Source organism: Gobius niger (assembly GCF_951799975.1).
Source record: "Gobius niger genome assembly, chromosome: 12".
In the NCBI taxonomy this organism is placed as follows: domain Eukaryota; kingdom Metazoa; phylum Chordata; class Actinopteri; order Gobiiformes; family Gobiidae; genus Gobius; species Gobius niger.
In genome coordinates, this window is record NC_136863.1 from 29,871,025 (window position 1) to 29,891,294 (window position 20,270).

General features: G+C 44.9%; 1 protein-coding gene across 1 annotated transcript; it reads left to right on the plus strand.

Annotated features, from left to right (window-relative positions):
• Nucleotides 1-168: 168 nt before the first annotated feature.
• On the plus strand, nucleotides 169-20,172 carry kcp (kielin cysteine rich BMP regulator). Its single transcript, XM_079567587.1, has 46 exons — nucleotides 169-553; nucleotides 1,914-2,434; nucleotides 2,503-2,572; nucleotides 4,285-4,553; nucleotides 4,703-4,871; nucleotides 7,548-7,624; nucleotides 7,707-7,800; nucleotides 8,259-8,341; nucleotides 9,030-9,123; nucleotides 9,196-9,275; nucleotides 9,352-9,437; nucleotides 9,508-9,598; nucleotides 10,489-10,588; nucleotides 10,659-10,744; nucleotides 10,991-11,084; nucleotides 11,208-11,357; nucleotides 11,441-11,547; nucleotides 11,745-11,838; nucleotides 12,253-12,426; nucleotides 12,489-12,571; nucleotides 12,655-12,748; nucleotides 12,995-13,177; nucleotides 14,028-14,198; nucleotides 14,333-14,506; nucleotides 14,576-14,658; nucleotides 14,738-14,828; nucleotides 15,012-15,094; nucleotides 15,211-15,384; nucleotides 15,462-15,641; nucleotides 15,718-15,979; nucleotides 16,053-16,135; nucleotides 16,209-16,302; nucleotides 16,383-16,556; nucleotides 16,713-16,795; nucleotides 16,864-16,984; nucleotides 17,062-17,144; nucleotides 17,483-17,582; nucleotides 17,659-17,747; nucleotides 18,056-18,158; nucleotides 18,227-18,369; nucleotides 18,446-18,618; nucleotides 18,729-18,840; nucleotides 18,912-19,013; nucleotides 19,097-19,261; nucleotides 19,388-19,688; nucleotides 19,794-20,172. The coding sequence occupies exons 1-46, from the start codon at nucleotides 442-444 to the stop codon at nucleotides 20,033-20,035; spliced, it is 6,297 nt and encodes a 2,098-aa protein (XP_079423713.1). The 5' UTR covers nucleotides 169-441; the 3' UTR covers nucleotides 20,036-20,172.
• Nucleotides 20,173-20,270: the final 98 nt, after the last annotated feature.

Consider the following 20,270-nt stretch of genomic DNA (forward strand, 5'->3'; position numbering starts at 1 on the left):
GAATCAACTGAACAATGACTCCTCTCCAGCGTCCGGGCCAGGTTTTTGCTGATCACCCAAAACGACGGTCCTTGGGAATTGCAAAGTTGGGAATCTCCTTTTTTTTTTTTTTTTACTTCGAAGGGGAGGGAGGGCGCGCGCTCTCTTTCTCTCTCTCTCTTGGGGAAAGTTCTGCAGGCTGCACACCTGAACTTTTGCAAGCGTTTCTGTCTTGGCATACAAGAAGGAACTTTTGGGAAGTGTGTGATAGTTGGCCCCGGGGGGGAGAGCGTTAGTGACCGCAGAGAAGAGACGCCCTGCCTGCATCCAGATGTTCCTTGCACGGTGCGCGCTTCAGGGAGAGAGCTCTGGAGATACTGGGAAGTCATGCGAGGAGCCATAGTGGACCGGTCAGCTTAGAAGAGCATGTTTTGGACCTGATGGTGAAGCGGATTTAATGCAATGCAAAGAATGGATGGGGGAAATGTGAGGACGCTCGTGCTGTTTAAGATACTCCTGCTTGTGACATGTGCGCACAGCGGGAATGGGGAGTTATTACACGTTTACGACACAGGTAGGCTGATGTTGTTCAATAACTTCATAGTAATTATTCAGGAGCTGAAACATGTCGCCCGAGCTATCTGTATATTGATTTAAAACCGTTTAACATGATGACAGCTTGAGTTTAATCACTATAGAGCCTACTTAAAGCCACACTGCGTAGAATTTTACCCAATAAATAAAATTGAAATACAAGCATTTATTTTATGACAAACATTTTTATCATTGAAAAACACCTCATAAATGTGCTTTTGCTCAGCTCTCCTAAGAAATGACTGTAAATTTACCGGGAGTGGGTACGTGTCCAGCTCGTCTCCATGGAAACGTCAGCAGAATTTGAGATTTAGATAAAAAGGTCCTCATCCAAATCAATTCTTTGATTACCCACTGCAGTAATAGCATTTTCTGTGTCGAGCTGGTCGTTAAGAGCATTTTGTACTGATGGCAACAGTATAGTCCAAAATGTTACGCAGTGTGCCTTTAAGAAAAATCAATCAGCTTGACAAAACAGCCCATGGGTCGTTCCGCCAAAACTGAGCCTTTTTGCATCCAAGGAAATAAACAGCCACAAAATGGCAATCACAAACAGTTGTTGAAAGACTAGGTTTTTTTTTGTGTTGGTAATATTTAATCGTTTTGAAACAATTTCAATAATATTTAGTAAAAAAAAAAAAAGATAAAATAGTTCATGAAATAATTTGGTTTTGGGTCTGTCCCCGCCTGTGGTTGTCATCTTGAATGAGATTTAATTTGTGTAAATTGTAGCTCGAACTACAAAATGATCTAGTTATTACATTGTCAGTTCTCATTATTTTACTGTTTGTAAGTTTAAAAGAAAAGCTTATTGTGTCAAGTTTTTGTCATTCCTGTAACAGAACTACAAAAACTCTTCACATATTAATGGTACAAATGATGTCACAATCAAGAAGTTGTTGCATTCTGAAGAGACTTCCCCACAATTTCAGCATATCAGTGACTTTCTCTCATATATTCCTGTTCATTCCTGTTACAGTCATTCCTGTTCCCATTCTGAGGAACAGAAATAGGAACAATCCATTCAAATATTAAAAAGGAGAGACTGAGATGGCTCCTATACACTTAAATATATGCCAGTTTCAAAGTAGTGAGGTCAAAATAGCCTTCACATTATACTACTGGTAGTGCTGAGTTGGTCCGAACACATCTCCGGTGAGGTATTGAATATTTTTGATTGCATACAATTAATTAGCTTTGTAGGGGACCGTTGAAAATCACGCTATGCCTAAAAAAGCAACAGCACACAACTGTGTCTATGAACTTCTTTGTAACTGATGGTGTGCTATCTGTGAGCTATAAATGAGGAACAAAAGATAAACCGTGGATTTGGTTTGCAGTGGTTGACCTGTTGGCTGCCCTGAACCTGTCCCAGCCCATCAGCGGAGTGTCACGGGTGCAGACCACCACTGGAATGCTGTACAAGCTCCGCAGCAGAGCGCCTCACCTGACTCTGCCTTCAGAGTACTCCCAGTACATACGCTCCAACATGAGCAACAGTCTGGGTGTGCTTCTGGTAGGCCAGCAAACGTCAGATCAACCTGCCACTCTTTTCTCTCTCTCTTCTTCATCCACTCCCATTCTGCAAGTCACATCCTCTTCCAAAACCCTCAGTGTGGAGTACCAGTCTCCAGGGCGGACGCTCTCCAGCCTGGTGTTCCCCAGGAGAAACCCCTTTGCTGCAGAGGACCTGGTGCAGCTGGCTATCAGTGTAGAGCCGGAGAGGGTCACCTTCTTTGTAGAATGTGAGGAAGCAGTGGTTGTACCTGTGGAAAGTGAAGAGAGAATCAACCTGACGTTAGCTGGAAATGTGACCGTTACTTTGGGCAGCACACCTGGGAGAAAAGACAGCAAATTTACTGTGAGTACTACAACAGTATAGTCTTGCAGTATAGCAGTATATAATCTAAAGTTTTCTGGTTAATGCAGGGTTATCTACTAGTTGCAGAACTCTCTGTACAGGCGTATCAGAAGAGAGAATGGAACTGTGACAGTAAAGGTAAGACAACCTTGGTCTGGCTGCAACCAGTGAAACTTTCAGATCATGGTATAGCAGCTCCAGTCACAACCTGAAGCTATTATTTTGTATTAAGAACTTTAATGGCCCGATCTTCTGCCTGGTGCATCAACAGCGTTGCACAAGAGGAAGTTGATATCTTGCTGCATTCCCTTCGCTCTCCTCTTACATTAAAGGGATGTTTCAGGATTTTTGAAATAGGGCCTCATTTCCTTGTTATCCAGAGTGTTGCTGATTTCTGGAGATGTTTTTTTTGTAATTCGTCGATAGGATAATTTTAACCATTTTGCATTTAAAATGACTTATATTTGAGCAGCACCAGCTTCGTGGTTGTATAAGCTACGCAGCGGCGGAGTGATCTGCTAGAAAATAGTCCCTCAAAATGCGATCATTCATGTGATGCAAGGTCAGTTATATTCCAAAAATTATTTTATCAACACAGACATTTATATGATTAGTCTGGTGTTATAAGTGATTTGCCTCAGATGCTCTGTGGAGCGGGTCAGACTGTTTTAATGCAGGCTAGCTGATATCATAGAAATGCGATAGACTTGCACTAGCCTAGCACCACGAAACTCTTCAAATATAAGAACTGCATGAATTACAAAAAAAAATATCTCCAGAAATCAGCAACACTCTGGATAACTAGGCCCTGTGTCAAAAACCCTGAAACATCCCTTTAACATCGTGCGCAGCCTTGTTATTAAGCTTTTGTAGCACAAACTACAAACTTCCCACTGTGAGTTAAACGCTGTCCATGTCCCGAGAGAGGAAAAGAATGTGTCGATGGGTCCTGCTCTAGCGCTAGTATTCAAGAGCGTGGGGCAAACTCCAATGGTGCAGAAATGTAGCGAGTAAGATCACTGATGTTAAAATCAAAAGGCCTGCTGTAGGGCTGGGTACCTTTTTTGTGATACTTTACTTGGTTGATGATAGTTGATGATATCGATACCTGAACAATACTTTTTTCGATACCGATACGAAAATATCTGTCTATATCTATCTTTATCTAGAACAAGAAAACAGTAATATTAATTAGTAACAATAATGTTAATTTATTCCATAAACGATTAATTATTTTAAATTTGTATAATTTATTTGAGCTGAAACAACCAAGTCACTTCCTTTAACGCTGTCCCTGAACCAACAAGCATGACAATTTGGTCAGTAATATGATATTTCTTTCGGTACCTGCTTTTGATCTGTTAAATTTTTCGATACCAGTAGTACCGATTTTCTTTTTCCGATCCCATACTGATATTGTTTAACAGTACCCAGCCCTAGCCAACCAAGAGTTCTTGTAAAGCGGTTCCTAAACATTCCTAAAAGTTATAAAGTAACAATTCAATCTTAGCTGGTTCAGTTTGAATTGTCATGGTTTGAAAAGTGGAAAATTTGGGTATGGTCGCTTTAAAACAAACAGGGAACGTCTCGCACAGATACCAATGCAAGACACTAGTCTTTGCTTTTCTCTGAACAGGATAAAGAAAATAACAAACTAATAAGTAAAAACAAAACGCCAGTCCAGACTTTTCTCAGGCCTAAGGAATGTTATGGTTTGTTTGTTTGAGATATCTATCTCTGCTCTTTGGGCAGTCCCCCGCAATTTGTTTGGAACTCATTTCTGTGTGTTTACCAGAGGTTTGAGATGGCTCTTAAACAACAAGTTAAATAAACAATTCTTTTTGTTTTAGATTTTGATTACATTAATCAACCCAAAACGGTCAATGGGACTGATAGCCCCCAGAAATCTCCTTCTCATAAACCTGTAAAGAAACAGAGGACACATAATGTTGTGGAGGAGCAGAAGGACCAGCAGCAGCGAGGGGTGGTGCTGGGACCCCCATCACCTCCACATGGGACAAAGACCGGTGCTGCTCAGACCCAGGCAGAAGACAGGCTCAAGAGTCTGGAGCACAGGCTGGACCAGCTCACACAGATGGTGGACATGATGAAGGCTCAGGTAGAGCACAAGCAACTACTGTAGTAACGGCTTAAATGTCAATAACAAACATTCAAGTGTGAGACACGCCTGTAGCTGAATCTAAACTTTCAGAGAGAAGAATGCATGATTTCATCTGTTTGATCATATGTTTCGTATCTGCTGCTCAGAATGTGGAGCTGCACAAACGTGTGCAGTACCTCGAGGGCTGTGAGTGTGTGAGGCCGAGGTGTGTGTGGGACGGCCGAGAGGTGGAGGAGGGACAGAGCTGGCAAACGGACATCAACAGCCTGTGCACTTGTACCGCTGGAAGAGTCAGCTGTAAGGCCAAGGTCCAAGGTAAGGCCATGTTTTTGTCCATGGAGTACGTTTTTAATCACCTGAAATGAAAACATGACCATAAGGAATGTGAAAATGGCCTCATAACAAACTATATACGTACAAAATACACTGTAGTTTTAATGCAAATTGAAGGCACATTAGTGGGAAATTCCACTGGCTAATCTGTCTAACCTTTGGGGCACCATCAATAAAACTTAATTACAACCAGACAATTCCAATTTTAAGCATCTAAATCAGAGTTCCCACGCCTCGTAGAAATATACGATCTATAAACTCAAGGTAGGGTTACTGAATGGGTCACCAGCTTTGTGATGTGTAATGTATGGATTGAAAGGGTTGGGTGGGGGTTGGGGTCGTCTTCAGTCATGGCTCTGATGATGATGATGTCACTGAATAGCCAGACGTGGCATATCCGCCTCAGCTGTTGCAGCTCAGCTGTTCTCTGGCCCTGTTGTTGTGTGACATGTTATGGTAACAGTGTGAGTTGTGTTGGGTGCAGTACCACTCTTCTATTGTTTTTTATTGCTCTTTTTCTTTTCATACAAGACACATTTATGATTTAACTTCTTCTGTCATTGTTTTGCCTGACCTTTGGCAAGGTGAAAATTGTTCTTCACAATTCCATTTAATACGTTCCTGTCAGTTTGAACACTTCATCTTACAAAAAGCTATTAAGATGACCAGTATCTTACATAATCATATAAACAAAAGTCTACCTTTCATGTGTGTTCCTTGTAGAGCTCTCCTAACCCCGTCTGCATGCTATTACTGAACTGGCTCAGTGACTTCTTGGCCCCGTGGCTTTCTGACTTCTAGCCGTAAACTCAACTCCACTTCCCGTATTAGAGATGCAGCCACTGGAAACCATGTAATGCATAGAGACTGGGAGCTGGCCGACCGCCATAAGTGCAACCTCATAAATCTGAATCCAAACAGACCGCATTAGCCTGGGGAGCTAGCATCCCTTACTTTACAAAGTCAAAACTGGAGCATTTAGGAAGTCACTCTCTGCAAATCATTTCTCCCAATGTTTGGCGAAGATGGAGGATTAAGCATATTGTGTGACCTTTGATGGATCTGTTGGAGTAAGAACTGCCTTGGGTGAAAGTGTGGAAGTTTAAATAGCACCACAGACGTCTTGGCCTGTACATTTGAGTTCAGTAGCAACATGTGGAACTAATGACTCTGGACTGTGTTTGTTATTAAGCATTTCCTGTCTCTTCTTCCGTTCTACCAAGCGTTTACGGTTTGGCCTATTTCCCCATAGCTCACAGTAAACATCAGGCTTATCCTATGTGTAGAGAGTCTGCGTGTCTCTTGTTCTCACACGGTTGTTGTTCCGTTACATCCATCTCCATAATAGTTTGTGTATGTAGTGGGGCAGACCTCTTTGATCTTGTGCAGGCTTAGATTCCTGAGGGACTGACACAGCAGGCAGCTCCCATCCCTGTCCTGTCCTGTCCTGTCCCACACACGAACACGAACAACAGGCGCTTTTTACACTGGTCATTCTTACAGAAATGAGCTAAATATAGGCCTGGTATTTTTGCTATACAGGAGGTGATACGTCTGAAGTTTATCTAATCAACTAGATGATGCAGTTTCATGTAATTTTGGTGCATTTTGGAAGCATTTTCAACACACATATTGATAAATGTGATCCCCTAAGAGTGTGTGAAGCGCTTTGGGTGACTTGTGTCATGTGAAAAGTGATGATTAGGAACGAAGCTTAAACCACAAGTTTATAATTCGTTTTCAAGCCGATGGAGTGTGCACACAATCACAGATTTCATCATTCAACAATAGCGACTATAGACTTTCCCTTTCCCTGCCAATCTTGAGTGAGTGACTATGGACAGATAGTTTCTATTTCTACATGGTTATACGGAGCTTGTACATTTGGGTATAGTTGGTATAGCAGGGCTGAGCGATATTATATATATTTTTGTAGGATTAGAACGAAAGAGAGATGTGCCTTGGTATAACTCTTATGCACCATATGGTGTATTTATTTATTTACAACTGTAAATGATAAATCCTTTATTTTCCTTTTTTTGTAGACTGTAAATGATGAAATTCTTTGACATTTTGTACGATCATAAACGATTTATATCAATATGTAAGCTCAGACTCATGCATCGGTTTCCTGCATGAGTCTAGAGGAAAGTTTATGTGATGATTACTTGAATGAGAGATAAGGGGTAGGTTTACTATAAGTTCTTGCAATTCTTCCTACTCCTTTTGAGCAGTCTTGTTTTGTATTTTTTTCTTTCTGTAAATGTTGACATACTTTTTTCTGCTCAAATGAATAAATAAATGAAAATGAAATGAATAGGGTGAAACAATACCGACCGTCAATAGGGGCTATGGCCATGCTTCTCATGCTCCTAAATGCTCTCAATATCTTATCAGTGCTCCGACAGTGAATCACAGAGCGTTAATAGAATTAAAGTGGGTCTCAGTGGGCACTACTTATGGTTGTGGCCCATAAAGTACAGTGTGTAAGAGAGAAAACACATGTGGAGAACGTCAGCACTACGCCGCACTGTCAACACGTGTGAGCGCAGAGCACAGCCAGATGTTTGGACACTGACCTGAGGAAAAGTCAAGTGTGTTCCACTGACAGCAGCTGGGTCTGAGCCAAATCACTTCACTCCACTCTGTCTGCTGCAGGCTGCGATCTGGATGGGACGGTTCAGAATGTGTCCTACTCAACGACAGTCGATGGCTGTCAAACGTGTACTTGTAAGGTAAGATGGAGGCACTAGGCAGTTCTTTATGCTTGTTTCTTGTTTCTATCCTTATCTTACTGCTGGCCCTCCTCTTCCACAGGGAGGGAACCGAGAGTGCACTCCCCTGCCCTGTCCTGCTTTGGACTGTACTCAAACTGAAAGTGTCCCTGGAGAATGCTGTCCCAGATGCAGAGGTCAGTGCACAACTCCATCATGTGTTTGAAACTATGTAGATTAACTAGAAACCACAGCTAGAAACCACAGCTAGAAACCAAGCGGTGACAGTAGCTCAGTCTTCTTCTAATTATTCTTTAATTTTATGAGCTTTTCATCTAAAAATCTTAGCCTCTTATTTTATCTTTAATTTACAAATATTTCAGCCTTTGTTTCTATGCAAACATAAATCCTTGTTTTCTCTCTTCACTGCAGTCAAAACTAGGAATTGCCCCTCCATGCATCCACCCCCAGACTACTTTTAAATAATCTTCACCACAAAACATTGTCTGAGAAAATGACAGCCCAATATAGAAAAAGAGAAACTTGATGGATTAATGATTAAAATGAAAAGATATTTGAATATCAACAGATAGGAAGGGCCTTGTTAGAGCATCATCATGTACAATGTTGACAAATATTAGTGATTGCATTGCAGGCTGTGTCCATGAAGGCTCTCACTACGATCACAGCGCCAAGTGGAGATCTGTGGACAACCCCTGTGAACTCTGCTACTGTTTGGTAGGTCTGATACTTCCCAGTAATATTTCTGAACTGTAAGATTTAATTATACCCAGGTCTAGCACAGTCTCCTGTGCTGTAAATTACAGATGCACACAACACTTGAAACTTCCCTCTTATAACTGTTCTAATTGCACTACAAAAAGTAAATATCAAGCATTGGCTTAAATGACTTGAATTGAGGAAATGTATCTTGTTTTGAGCGGTTTTCACTTATTTAGACACTTTTCCTGATCGGACCAAGTTTACTTTGCTTGTTTGAGGACATTTCAGACCAGTTCTAGGGTAAATCTCGCTTGAAATAAGAAAGTAAAATTGCCAATGAGATAAGACCATTTTTCTTCCCCCATTGGCAAAGAAAATGACCTGAAATAAGGACGAAATGTATCGAAACGAGTCAGAAACATCTCAGAACAAGTGAAATAATCTTGGACAAACGCCCAAGAACTTCTTAACTAGTCAAAACAACTAACATTTGGATCATTATGCTCAAATTGAGATGTTTATACCGTTAAATACTTTTTGCTGTGTGTATTGCATCGTGTGTTGTATTTGCCTCTACTTTTTTGGTTTTCCGGGCACTATAGATGGAAAGTATTCATTGTTCAAATTCTGGCACATTGACATTGTTATGCTCATTAATACTCTTGTCTAAGTTCTCATGTTATCATTATACCTGTGTCCTCAGGAGGGTCATGTTCGCTGTGAGAAAGAGCCATGTCATACTCCATGTCTAAACCCAGCCGCTCCTCCGCCAAACAGCTGCTGCCCTGTTTGCCAAGGTGGGATTATCTCCACATGTGCACAAACTGTTTGACACAAAGTGACTTGAATTTGCTTAATACGTCTTGTAGGCTGCGGTGTGAATGGCCATGACTTCTCCAATGGAGCAATGATACCGACTGGTGACAGGTGTCAGGAATGCACTTGCCTGGTATGCCTATGCCTTCACCAGTTTCATTGCACGTGTACAAGGCTTTACAAACATATATTGTTGGTGTTTATTTTAGAATGGGGATGTGCGATGTTCCCCTCTGCCATGTCCGGCTTTGCCCTGTCCAAACCCTGTGCACCGAGTGGGAGACTGCTGCCCGAGGTAGTGTTCAGGCCGGTGCGAGTCTCATTATGTGATTCTTAAGTTTAATGTCCTGCTTTGTGGTCGACAGCTGTGGTCAGTGTGAACATGAGGCCCAGGTCTACACAGAGGGACAGCGGTTCAGCTCCAGCAGAGACCCCTGCCTCCAGTGCCACTGCTCTGTGCGTATAATGTTACACTTTTGCTGATTGAGTGGTTTTTTTGAGGACTTACAAAGCAACCGCAACTTCAATGAAAAGCAGCCTCAACCAAACAATAAAACTGAAACAAAACACGTCATTCATTTTATGATCAAAATAAGTCGGCACATTAACTCTAATGTAGAGGCGTCATGAGCTACACCACAGCATGCTTGAATTATGAATAATCTAACACAGCAAAAGCGAACACAAACATGAAACAGAGCAGGAATTATCTAAGAAACAACTATATATTTAGTAGTTTTAATGAAAAGACATCTTTGTAAATAAATTCTGGAAGGAAATCCTTTTTCTCTACATCCTTTGTAACCCGCTGATGGATTTGTCTAACACGAGACTTATGGGCAGTTTAACCTCTTAACCCCCGCCTTAACCGAGTGCATTTTCCCCAGTTCAGCTTCACCCAAATCCATAAGGTCACAGCCTGTAAGACCTACAAAACTCATGCAAATAGATCTTTTTTTTCTTTTTTTTTCCATCGCTTTTTTGTTGGGTTTTCATTAAGTTCTTACCACATTTTCATCAAATTTTGTCACTATTTTGTCCATCGCTTTTTCATCACTTTTTTGTCACCCTGTTGTTGTGCTTTGGTCACTTTTTCATCGCTTCTTTGTCACGGTTTTGCTGATTTTTTGGTGCATTTTGATCCTCGTTTTCTTCTAATTTTTGTAGCTATTTGGACACTTTTTTTTAAGAAGCTTTTTGGATTTGGGTAAAGCCAAGCTGTGCTCAGTTCTGGTTGGGGTTAAGAGGTAAATCACTATGACCTTAACCCTCGGTAATACTATGAAATGTGGGATGTTCTGTCGTGACGTGGCTCATAATGCCGGAGTAACCCGTTCTCTGCTCAGTCAGGGCAGGTGTCCTGTGAGCACATGGCCCCCCTGTGCCCTCCTCTGCGCTGTAGCCATCCTGCCCGCGCCAAAGGAGAGTGCTGTCCCTCGTGTAAGGGTCAGTCATGCTCATGTGCAGCCCTCACATCAAACCCTGAGGTCTGAACTCCACATGTCGTCTTTTACAGAGTGTGAGTACGAGAGGCGCGTCTACGCTAACGGCAGAGTGTTCACCCCGGCCGGGAGCGGGCCCTGTCTGCAGTGCACCTGTAAGGCAAGTGCACACTCTCCGCCTCATGGAATGCTCTTTCTTTTCCAAGTATCCTACAGATAGGTATTTCAAACTACAGACAAGGTTATCGAGGTCATCGGAGCAGTCACTGGTCCATTAGGGAAGGCATGGACTGTATAATCAGGACAACAATTCAGAAAAAAAGTCCATTGTCTCAACGCTGACACCGGAATTGCCATTAGTTAAAAATCTTTCTTATTTAGTGTATTTTTCATCTTGTTGCTTCAGAATGGAAATGTCATCTGCCGCCAAGAGAAGTGCCCTCCGCTTTCATGCTCCAATCCCATCATCGACCCTCAACACTGCTGTCCCATCTGCAAAGGTATTTGCTATTACTGAGACCCCTCAGAAAATGAATGACCACAGTTTTTCCATAGCTTCTTTGTAGTTTGTGTAATGGAATAATGGGATGTTCCACAGTCTCTGAACACGTTTGTCCTTCCAGTGTGCGTCTTGGAGGGAGTGGAGTACGCGGAGGGCTCTCAGTGGCGTCCCGAGGGCCCCTGCTCCAGCTGCACTTGTGTCAATGGAGAGAGCGTCTGCACACACACCCGCTGCCCCCCCACCGACTGCCTCCACCCCACACAGACCAGCGGTGACTAAACTACTGCACTGTAATGACGTTTTAATAGCCACAGCCCGGCTTTTATTAGCGCTACTCTGCGTCTCCGCTTTCAGGCACCTGTTGTCCCGTGTGCGACAGTTGCACCTATAACCAGCGTATCTATAGCAACGGACAGAGGTTTACAAGCCCCGAACAGCCCTGCCAGACCTGCACTTGTCTGGTGAGTCTGCTTCTGTGTGTGTGTACAGAAATGGAAAAGGAATTATGAGACACGGTGATTGGGAGAGGTATGTTGTTTAAAGTAGGACTTCTGGGTATTTGATTTTCTTGGTCATGGCAACACCCATTATTGTACCTTTCTTGTAAACACAATGTAAATGAGCATTTCTAGATAAACTCACTTCTTCTTTTTTTCAGCGTGGAACTGTGGAGTGTGAGAGGAGAGCCTGTCCGCCCATCACCTGCACCAACCCCTCCACACCACCGGGGGAGTGCTGCCCCAAGTGCCCAGGTATTTATAGTATAACAACTGCAACCTGCACACATTTGTACAATACATTGTAAAACTCTCTCTTAGAAATAATTGTACTATTTGAGTTTATGGTGTTCAAGATATTTTTTTAATGTAAAGTTCTTCTAACTCAGCTCTGTGTCTGACCACTTAAAAGTTTTGTATTTTGCTCTTCATGTTTTATAACTAAAGTATAGAATAAAACTAATAGTGATAGTGATAATGTTTTTGTTGTGTTGTGCTGGCAACAATGGTGCAACAATGGTGTGAGAGACCAGGTGGTGTGCTTTAAATAAACTTTAGAACAAAGGCTGACATCAAGTATCCAGACACTTCTGCAGTCAAGGGATCTGAGAGCTAAGATAAACCCTCAGGAACATAATGCACTAATGATGATTGCTTGTTTTTTCACAGACTGCTCGTTTGAGAACCGTGTGTTTGTGGACGGAGAGGCCTTCCCAAACCCCGTCAACACGTGCGAGGAGTGTAAATGTGAAAACGGCAGGACTGAATGCTACAGGAGCGATTGTCCCGCTCCTCAGTGTAACGCCCCCGTGTCCGGACAGTGCTGCTACAACAACTGCAATGGTCAGGAACACTTACACATGTGTAAATGTCCACTCATTAAAACTCCCTCTGCCCCGGGTTAGGCTGTAGCTACGCTGGGAAGGAGTACCCCAATGGACAGGAGTTCCCCCATCCCACTGACAAGTGTCGCACCTGCACCTGCACTGTGAGCTCTGCACAAGTACAAGTGAAGTCATCGTTATTGCAGTTTTCTGTGGTTCTGTTGACCCTTTGTTTTTGTTATAACAGAACGGTAATGTGCAGTGTCTGAAGAGGAGATGTCCGGCACTGCACTGCTCCAACCCAACTCTTCAAACTGGAGAGTGCTGCCCCAGGTGTCCGGGTAATAATAATGAACCTACATGTTTGAATACACTTTCTATCCAGCTGTGGTTTTACATAAATGGATAAATGTAAAGAACACAGGGTACTCATGACAGAGGAGTGTGATCTTTAGTTTCTTGTCAGTTTTTGTTTTGTGCTATTCAGCCTGTAATCACATTCTTTAAAGTATGCTTGAGCTTAAATACTGTTTCTATTAGATCTGGCATTTCAGTACAATCTACAGTGTATTTACCGTTTGTTCCAGCTCCTCCCTCGGACTGTACGTATGAGCACCGGCCGTACCGTCACACTGAACGCTTCTACCACCCGACGGACAGTTGTCAGTCATGTATGTGCACCAACGGGACGGTTCAGTGTCAGCACAGGCCTTGCCCCTTCGCTTCCTGCTCTCATCCAATCACACGAGACTGCTGCCGGAGCTGTGAAGGTAGACTTCTGCCTCTCATTGCACAGGTCGAGCGTAATAACAATCATTATTCAAAGGCAAATCAGCTCCTTACATTATAAAAATCCCAAACAATTAAAGGAATAGGCCACCGTTTTTACATACTGAGATATGTTCTTACCTTAGCTTTGACGAGTTCTTTAGGACCTGTCTGGTCTTCACCCGTACCTTAATCACGTAAACATAGAGCAGACGGCGTTAGCATTTAGCCTCTCCAAGATAGAAGCTACCAAGCTCTTCCACGTTTTCCCTATTTAAATATGGTTACGTGAAGTGTTACACTACAAAGTATAATTACACAAAATTAAACAATGTGGATTTTCTAAGCGGATACAAGGGGAACTATATTGTAAGACGTAATAATACCAGGAGTAACTTGGCATCCACACAGTAAAGGGAAGATTACTGCGCGGATTTCAAACTACTCCTGGTATTATTACGCCTTACAATATAGTTCCCCCTTTTATCCGCTTAGAGAATCCACATTGTTTCATTTTGTGTAATTATACTTTGTAGTGTAACACTTCACGTAACCATATTTAAATAGGGAAAACGTGGAAGAGCTTGGTAGCTTCTATCTTGACCTGTTTTGGAGCTATAGAGGAGAGAGGGAGAGGCTAAATGCTAACGCCGTCTGCGCTGTGTTTACGTGACTGAAGGCACGGGGGAAGATCAGACAGGTCCTAAAGAACTCGTCAAAGCTAAGGTAAGAACATATCTCAGTATGTAAAAACAGTGGCCTATTCCTTTAAGTAAGAGAAGACGCAACACAAAAGGGAACCACTGGACGGCTGCTCTCATATCTAATCAATTTTCACTTTATGTTTTGTAGGCTGTGCGTACAATGACGTAGAGCGAGCGAATGGGGAGTCATGGCCGGACCCGGGTGACCCCTGTGCTGAGTGCATGTGTCGCCACGGCTCTGTCCACTGTGAGAAGAGGCGCTGTCCCCCGGCCAACTGTAAACACCCGGTCCAGAGAGACTGCTGCATGTCCTGTCATGGTGATTATACGTCTAACATAATCAAACCCATCTTATTCTGACGATATTCTTATTATATTCAAGTCATGCTGAAACTTTATATTCCAATAAGCTCCACTTCCCCTCCCACACCACCTGTTTTTCTGTCTCCCCAGGATGTCTGTACAGAGGAAAGGAATACCCCGATAGCTTTGAGTTTTCGAATGCCAATGACCCCTGTAGTGTGTGTTACTGTTACGGAGGAGAGGTGGTCTGCACCAGAATACCCTGCTATGAAGAGTGCAGCCACCCGTACACAGCTCCAGGCCAGTGCTGCGCCCAGTGTGACCGTAAGTTCACATTTGGCCAAAGCCGTTCAATATTTCTCTTCCCTCAAAGCGATTGATCCTTCTCGCCAGGGTGCTCCTACAGCGGTGCGGTGCTGAGTAACGGCCAGAGCGTCCCAGACCGGGAGAACCCCTGCTCTCAGTGCACCTGCCAGGTATAAGCGGCTCACATTGACTTCCTTTTACAGATTTAATTCACGAGTTTCTTTATAATTCTGTGACACGTTTGTACAGAGTGGATCAGTGCGGTGTGAACGGAAAGCCTGTCCTCCTGCGTACTGCCCTCACCCTGCCTCGGACCCCTGTGGATGCCCTGTGTGTGACGGTAACCTGACGCATATGATGAAGCCCCTGAGAGAGATTGTGTTGTGGGGAACTGTCCTAAATTGTGGTTTGGGGTTGTTTAACAGGTTGCCTATTCCAATCACTCTGATTTTAGCATCTGCATAACTTTAATCAGGAACTCTTGACAACTTTTCAAATCCTTGATCAAATCTTTTATTCAAAGGCTGCCTGTTCCAAGGGGCGACTTTAGTGGATGGCCAGGCCGTGACAGGAGCAGATGGAGGGTGCCAGGAGTGCACATGCAGGGTAAGGAGCAGCTGAACTTGAACTCTCACCGGCTCCCCATTCTGATCTGTGTTCAGCTGAATGGCTTTGGGGAGAGCAGAGGTGGTGTGTCAGTAATGTTTTCCTTTGTTTGACAGAGAGGGGAGGTGGTGTGCGCTCAGAGGAGGTGCCCCGCGGTGTCCTGCCCTCATCCTGCCCTGGACTCCTGCGGCTGTGGGGAATGTGAAGGGTGTAACTACTACGGACGCGACTGTTACAGCGGAGAGAGGTTTCCGCATCCCACGGACCACTGCCAGCTCTGCTCCTGTCTGGTAACGCACAACACGGTGTTTGTTTTGTAGATTCTATAACGAATGACTCATTAACATAGCTTTGTTTTCTTCTCCAGAGCGGTGCGGTGGTGTGCTCCCATGTGCCCTGTCCCGCTGTGACCTGCAGGCGCCTTGTGAGCCCTGGGGGAGAGTGCTGTCCCGTCTGCACTGGAGCCTGTCTGTATGAGGGGACCGAACACCCGCACGGCTCCAAGTTCACTGCGCCATCAGACCCCTGCTCCACCTGCTCCTGTCGGGTCAGCTCCACTCTCAGCACTGCTTCTGATGCTTCTACTTCAGGACACTCTTTACATACTGAGAACTGTCTTTCAGAACGAGGAGGTGAGCTGTCAGAAGAGGCCCTGTCCAGTCCAGTGCTCCCACCCGGTCCGGTCAGAGAGCTGCTGCCCTGTGTGTGACTCCTGTCTGTTTGAGGGAGGGGTGCATCCTCACGGAGCCACCTTCACCCCTTCCGACCCCTGCCAGTGCTGCACCTGCGTCAGGGGCTCCGTCACCTGTACCTCCCTGGTCTGTCCCAAACCTGCCTGCTCCAAACCGCTCACCAAGCCGGGACAGTGCTGCCCAGAGTGCCCAGGTCATAAATCTTACCCTCCAAAAAGAATCCCTCACTTGCCTTGCTTTAGCTTCACGTGTCCTCCTCCCTGTAGTGTGTGTGTCCGAGCAGCAGGAGTACAGAGACGGACAGACGTGGACGCCCAGCTCGAAGCCGTGCTCCAGCTGCACCTGCACGGTCTGAATCATCGCACGGGATGTGTGTGCTCCCTCCTCTTCTCTCTCCACATGTTTATGTCTGATGTTTGCAGGCAGGGAAGGCCCACTGTGTTTCTCCCGAATGTCCCCAACTCGCCTGTTTGCACCAGCTGACCGCCCCGGGAGCCTGCTGCCCCCGATGTAGAGGTAAACAGCGCGAGAAGGGACGCAAGCTTCATCGCGATCACATCAAGCTTCCCCAGACACGATTGTAGTTTCTTCTGCAGGTTGTATGTACGATGGCGAGGAGCACCCTGAAGGCAGCAGCTGGTTTGCAGACTCCACTCCCTGTATGACCTGCATGTGTGTGGATGGGGTAACAACCTGCTCTGAGGTCAGATGCCTGTCCCCCTGTGTTAACTTCATCAGTGTGCCTGGGGAGTGCTGCCCCGTGTGTGCAGGTAATGGCCTATTCCCACACTTTAAATGGTATCAGGCACTAGTTCAAATTATAATGTCTTCCACCTGCCTTTGTTTATTTAGCTTTTAATTTATGATGAACACACATGTTACTAAAGTTGACTTAAAGTGATATTATGAATACGTTTTTTCTCCAGACTGTATATTTGAGGGCCGGGTGTTTGGGCCTGGCGAGAGCTTCCATCCGGCCGACGACCCCTGTCAGATCTGCACCTGTGAGGTATGAAACATTCAGAGCTCTCAGGACGTGTATCAAAGCGCCCTCTTCCATTACCTGCTGTTGTCCAGGTGATGCCGGACGGGGAACAGCACCTGCGCTGTTACCGTAAGCAGTGTCCCAGCCTGGTGGACTGTCCCAAGAGCAACATCTACTTCTCTGGACCGGACTCCTGCTGTCCCGTCTGTGCACGTTAGTCCTGCTGTGCACCTGTAAGGTCACACTGGTAACCTCAGCAGTAATAATTCAATTATTTGTTTCCACTGCAGAGCCACTAAGCAACTGCACTTCTGCTCTGATCGGGAACGAAGTGTTGGCCACAGACGACCCCTGTTTCACCTGCCAGTGCCAGGTACGGCAACTTCGAGTCAGCTAAAATATGACTAAAAGCATAAGGCATTATCTCACAAAATTTCTCTAAAACAAACAAATAAAAATATTTTCGTTAAAAGTGTCAATTAGCATTTGTTTTTCAGATGAAACTCAGTTTAGATTACATTGTCATTTTGAAGAATAGCCTTTAGTCATTATTCTGTTAATAATTTATGCTAATTTATGCATCATAAACCAGTTATTGTTTCTGGTGTATTGTAAAATGCTGATTGGTATTCAGCCCTGCTGTCGATGGTAAAAAGCATCCTCTTCACATTTGTATGGAGTACATCCCATCCACATAAGCTGTTGTTGTAGGACCTGACATGGACCTGCCTCCACCAGCTGTGCCCCGCTCTGACCTGCCCTCGCTCTGAGCAGGTCACTACTGCAGACTCCTGCTGTCCAGTGTGTAAAGGTACACCACACTCATCCTAGAGTTTCCCTTTCCATTTGTATCTTTGTTAAAGCACGGCTGTTGTGTTTAAATACAGACTGTGTGATCGAGGGCCAGGACAGACAAGTGGCCAACGGCAGCAGCTGGACTGACAGTGATGATGACTGTGTCACATGCACCTGTAACGTGAGAATTTAAGACTCCTCACTGCAATTCATAAACAATGTTTTCTATTTCCTACCTGGAAGCCAGAATTGTTTTTTTATCCAACCTACTTAACCCCCAAAACCCACTGAAAATGACTTTTTTTTTTGGTGTAGGTAGGTTGTACAGAGGTCGGCCCGGACAGTTTTCAGACCCATTTATAGTTTCTAATTTATACCGTAACAGTATAAATACATATATACAAATAGAAATTTCCTTTCTATTTATGCTATAATCACCTATTATAATAAAAACAAGAATAAAACACTTTTTCTCCTCTTTGTTGATAGTTGGGTTTTATCGAATGCAGCATAGAGGAGTGTGTGTCAGTCATTTGTGCGGGAGGTCAGAAACCAGTCAAGGTTCCTGGAAAATGCTGTCACGTATGTCCAGGTACAGTATTGTCCTTCCCTCAGCCGTATGTAGTGAGTTTGTTTTGACGCTGACGCTGCTCGTTCCAGACTCCTGGGCGCCGTGCGTGTTCCAGGGCGTGCAGTATCAGAGCAAGGAGCGCTGGGACGTGGACGAATGCACCGGCTGCACCTGTGTGTTCGGAGAGGTGCACTGCTACACGGAGCGCTGCCCTGCCCTCACCTGCGACACAGTCAGTACAAGTACACGCTCTACTATAGTATATATCTGGGTGTGGTTTACCCCTGTACGTGTGACTCTGCCCTCAGGACGAGATGCCCGCCGTGGTGCCAGGCCTGTGCTGCCCTCACTGCATCCCTCGGCCGGCCACGTGCATCGCCTTCGGGGACCCACACTACCGCACCTTTGACGGGCGCATGCTGCACTTTCAGGGAGCCTGCACATATGTACTGGCACAGGACTGCGAGGGAGGGGACTTTAGGTCAGTCACTCAGGAGCAATCTCAGAGTGTGGTTTAACGTACTATAGGAACTTTGAAACCTATAGACGACGTGTTTAACATATTTTTATGTACATTGTTTGCTGCTCCAGCATCCATGCCACTAACGATGAGCGAGGGCGTAAAGGGGTGTCCTGGACCAAAGAGGTGACTGTGTTTATAGGGAATGTATCAGTTCAGCTGCTGCAGGACTGGGCTGTCAAGGTACTGTCAGTCCAACTGTTTCTACTGAAGGTCCTGAAGTATTTCTATACACAGCATGTATGTCTCTGCAGGTGAATGAGGAGCCTGTGACCCTGCCATTTCTACTGGAGCCTTATATCTATGTGGAACGCCAAACCAACACAATCTTGCTGAACACAAATATTGGTCTAAAGGTGCATTCTGGTCTCCTCAAACACAAAATACTCACGGAAGTACACCTTGATACCATTTGAAACGTCATTTTTTTGGTTGGCAGGTGTTTTGGAGCGGGCGCTCACACTTGGAAGTGAGTGTTCCAGGAACGTACAAGAGCCAAACCTGTGGCCTCTGTGGGAACTTTAATAACTATTACCAAGACGACCTGAAAATGCCCAGTGGGAAGATAAGCCTCTCAGAGTCCGAGTTTGGAAACAGCTGGAGGGTAGGCTATACATATTGTTATATATTTGATCATCTAGGAGATAAACTCCATCAGACGCCCGGGTTTACTGTTATACATTAATGACTTTTTACAGCACAAATATGACATTACAGTTGATATTTTCAGGTGACTAAAGGCAGGCACGCCCGGACGTCCTGCAGCCCCGGAGAGGACGTGGACCCGTGTAAAGACGCAGGTTTCCAGGCTAAGAAGTCGGCTAACACCCGCTGTAAGGTGCTGAAGTCGTCGGTGTTTAAAGCCTGTCATCGTGTGGTCCCTCCCGAGCCCTGGTACGGGGCCTGTGTGTACGACCTGTGTGCCTGCGGCGCCAACACAGACGAGTGCCTGTGTGACACTCTGGAGGCCTATGCCAGTCAGTGCAGAGAGGCCGGGGTGGTGCTGCAGTGGAGGAGCGCTGCACTCTGCGGTCAGTGCCTTTACTCTTTCTATGAGAATGTCACAGTGCACTTGATGATATTTCCCTGCCCCAGTAAAATCCACACTGATGCATGTCTCTTGTTTCCTGCTCCAGCTGTGGGTTGTCCAGTGGAGCGGGGTTTCGTGTTCGACGAGTGCGGCCCTCTGTGTCCCGTCACCTGCTTTAACAAAGACGTGCCACTGGGGGTGATAGAGAGCCACTGTTTCAAACCCTGTGTCCCCGGCTGCCAGTGTCCCGCGGGACTGGTCCTCCACAACAACTACTGCATCCACCCGGAAAAGTGTCCCCGGGTCATCCACGATGCGGACAGCAACATGGGGGCTAACGTGTCCTGAACGCCAACAGCAGAGGACTGTGGGGTGCTGCTCTTAAAGACTGGTGGGACACTGAGTACTTTTACTGTTTGTTGTGAAGTGCTTCCTTCCTCAGAATATTTATATTAACAGCTAGATGATATTTGTATTTTGGTGACAAATGCATTTTAATACATTTGTGACCTTTTTGTTTTTCACCCAATATGGTGCTATCACTCTTCTTGAAGATAAAATTTACTGAAATATCTTTTACTGT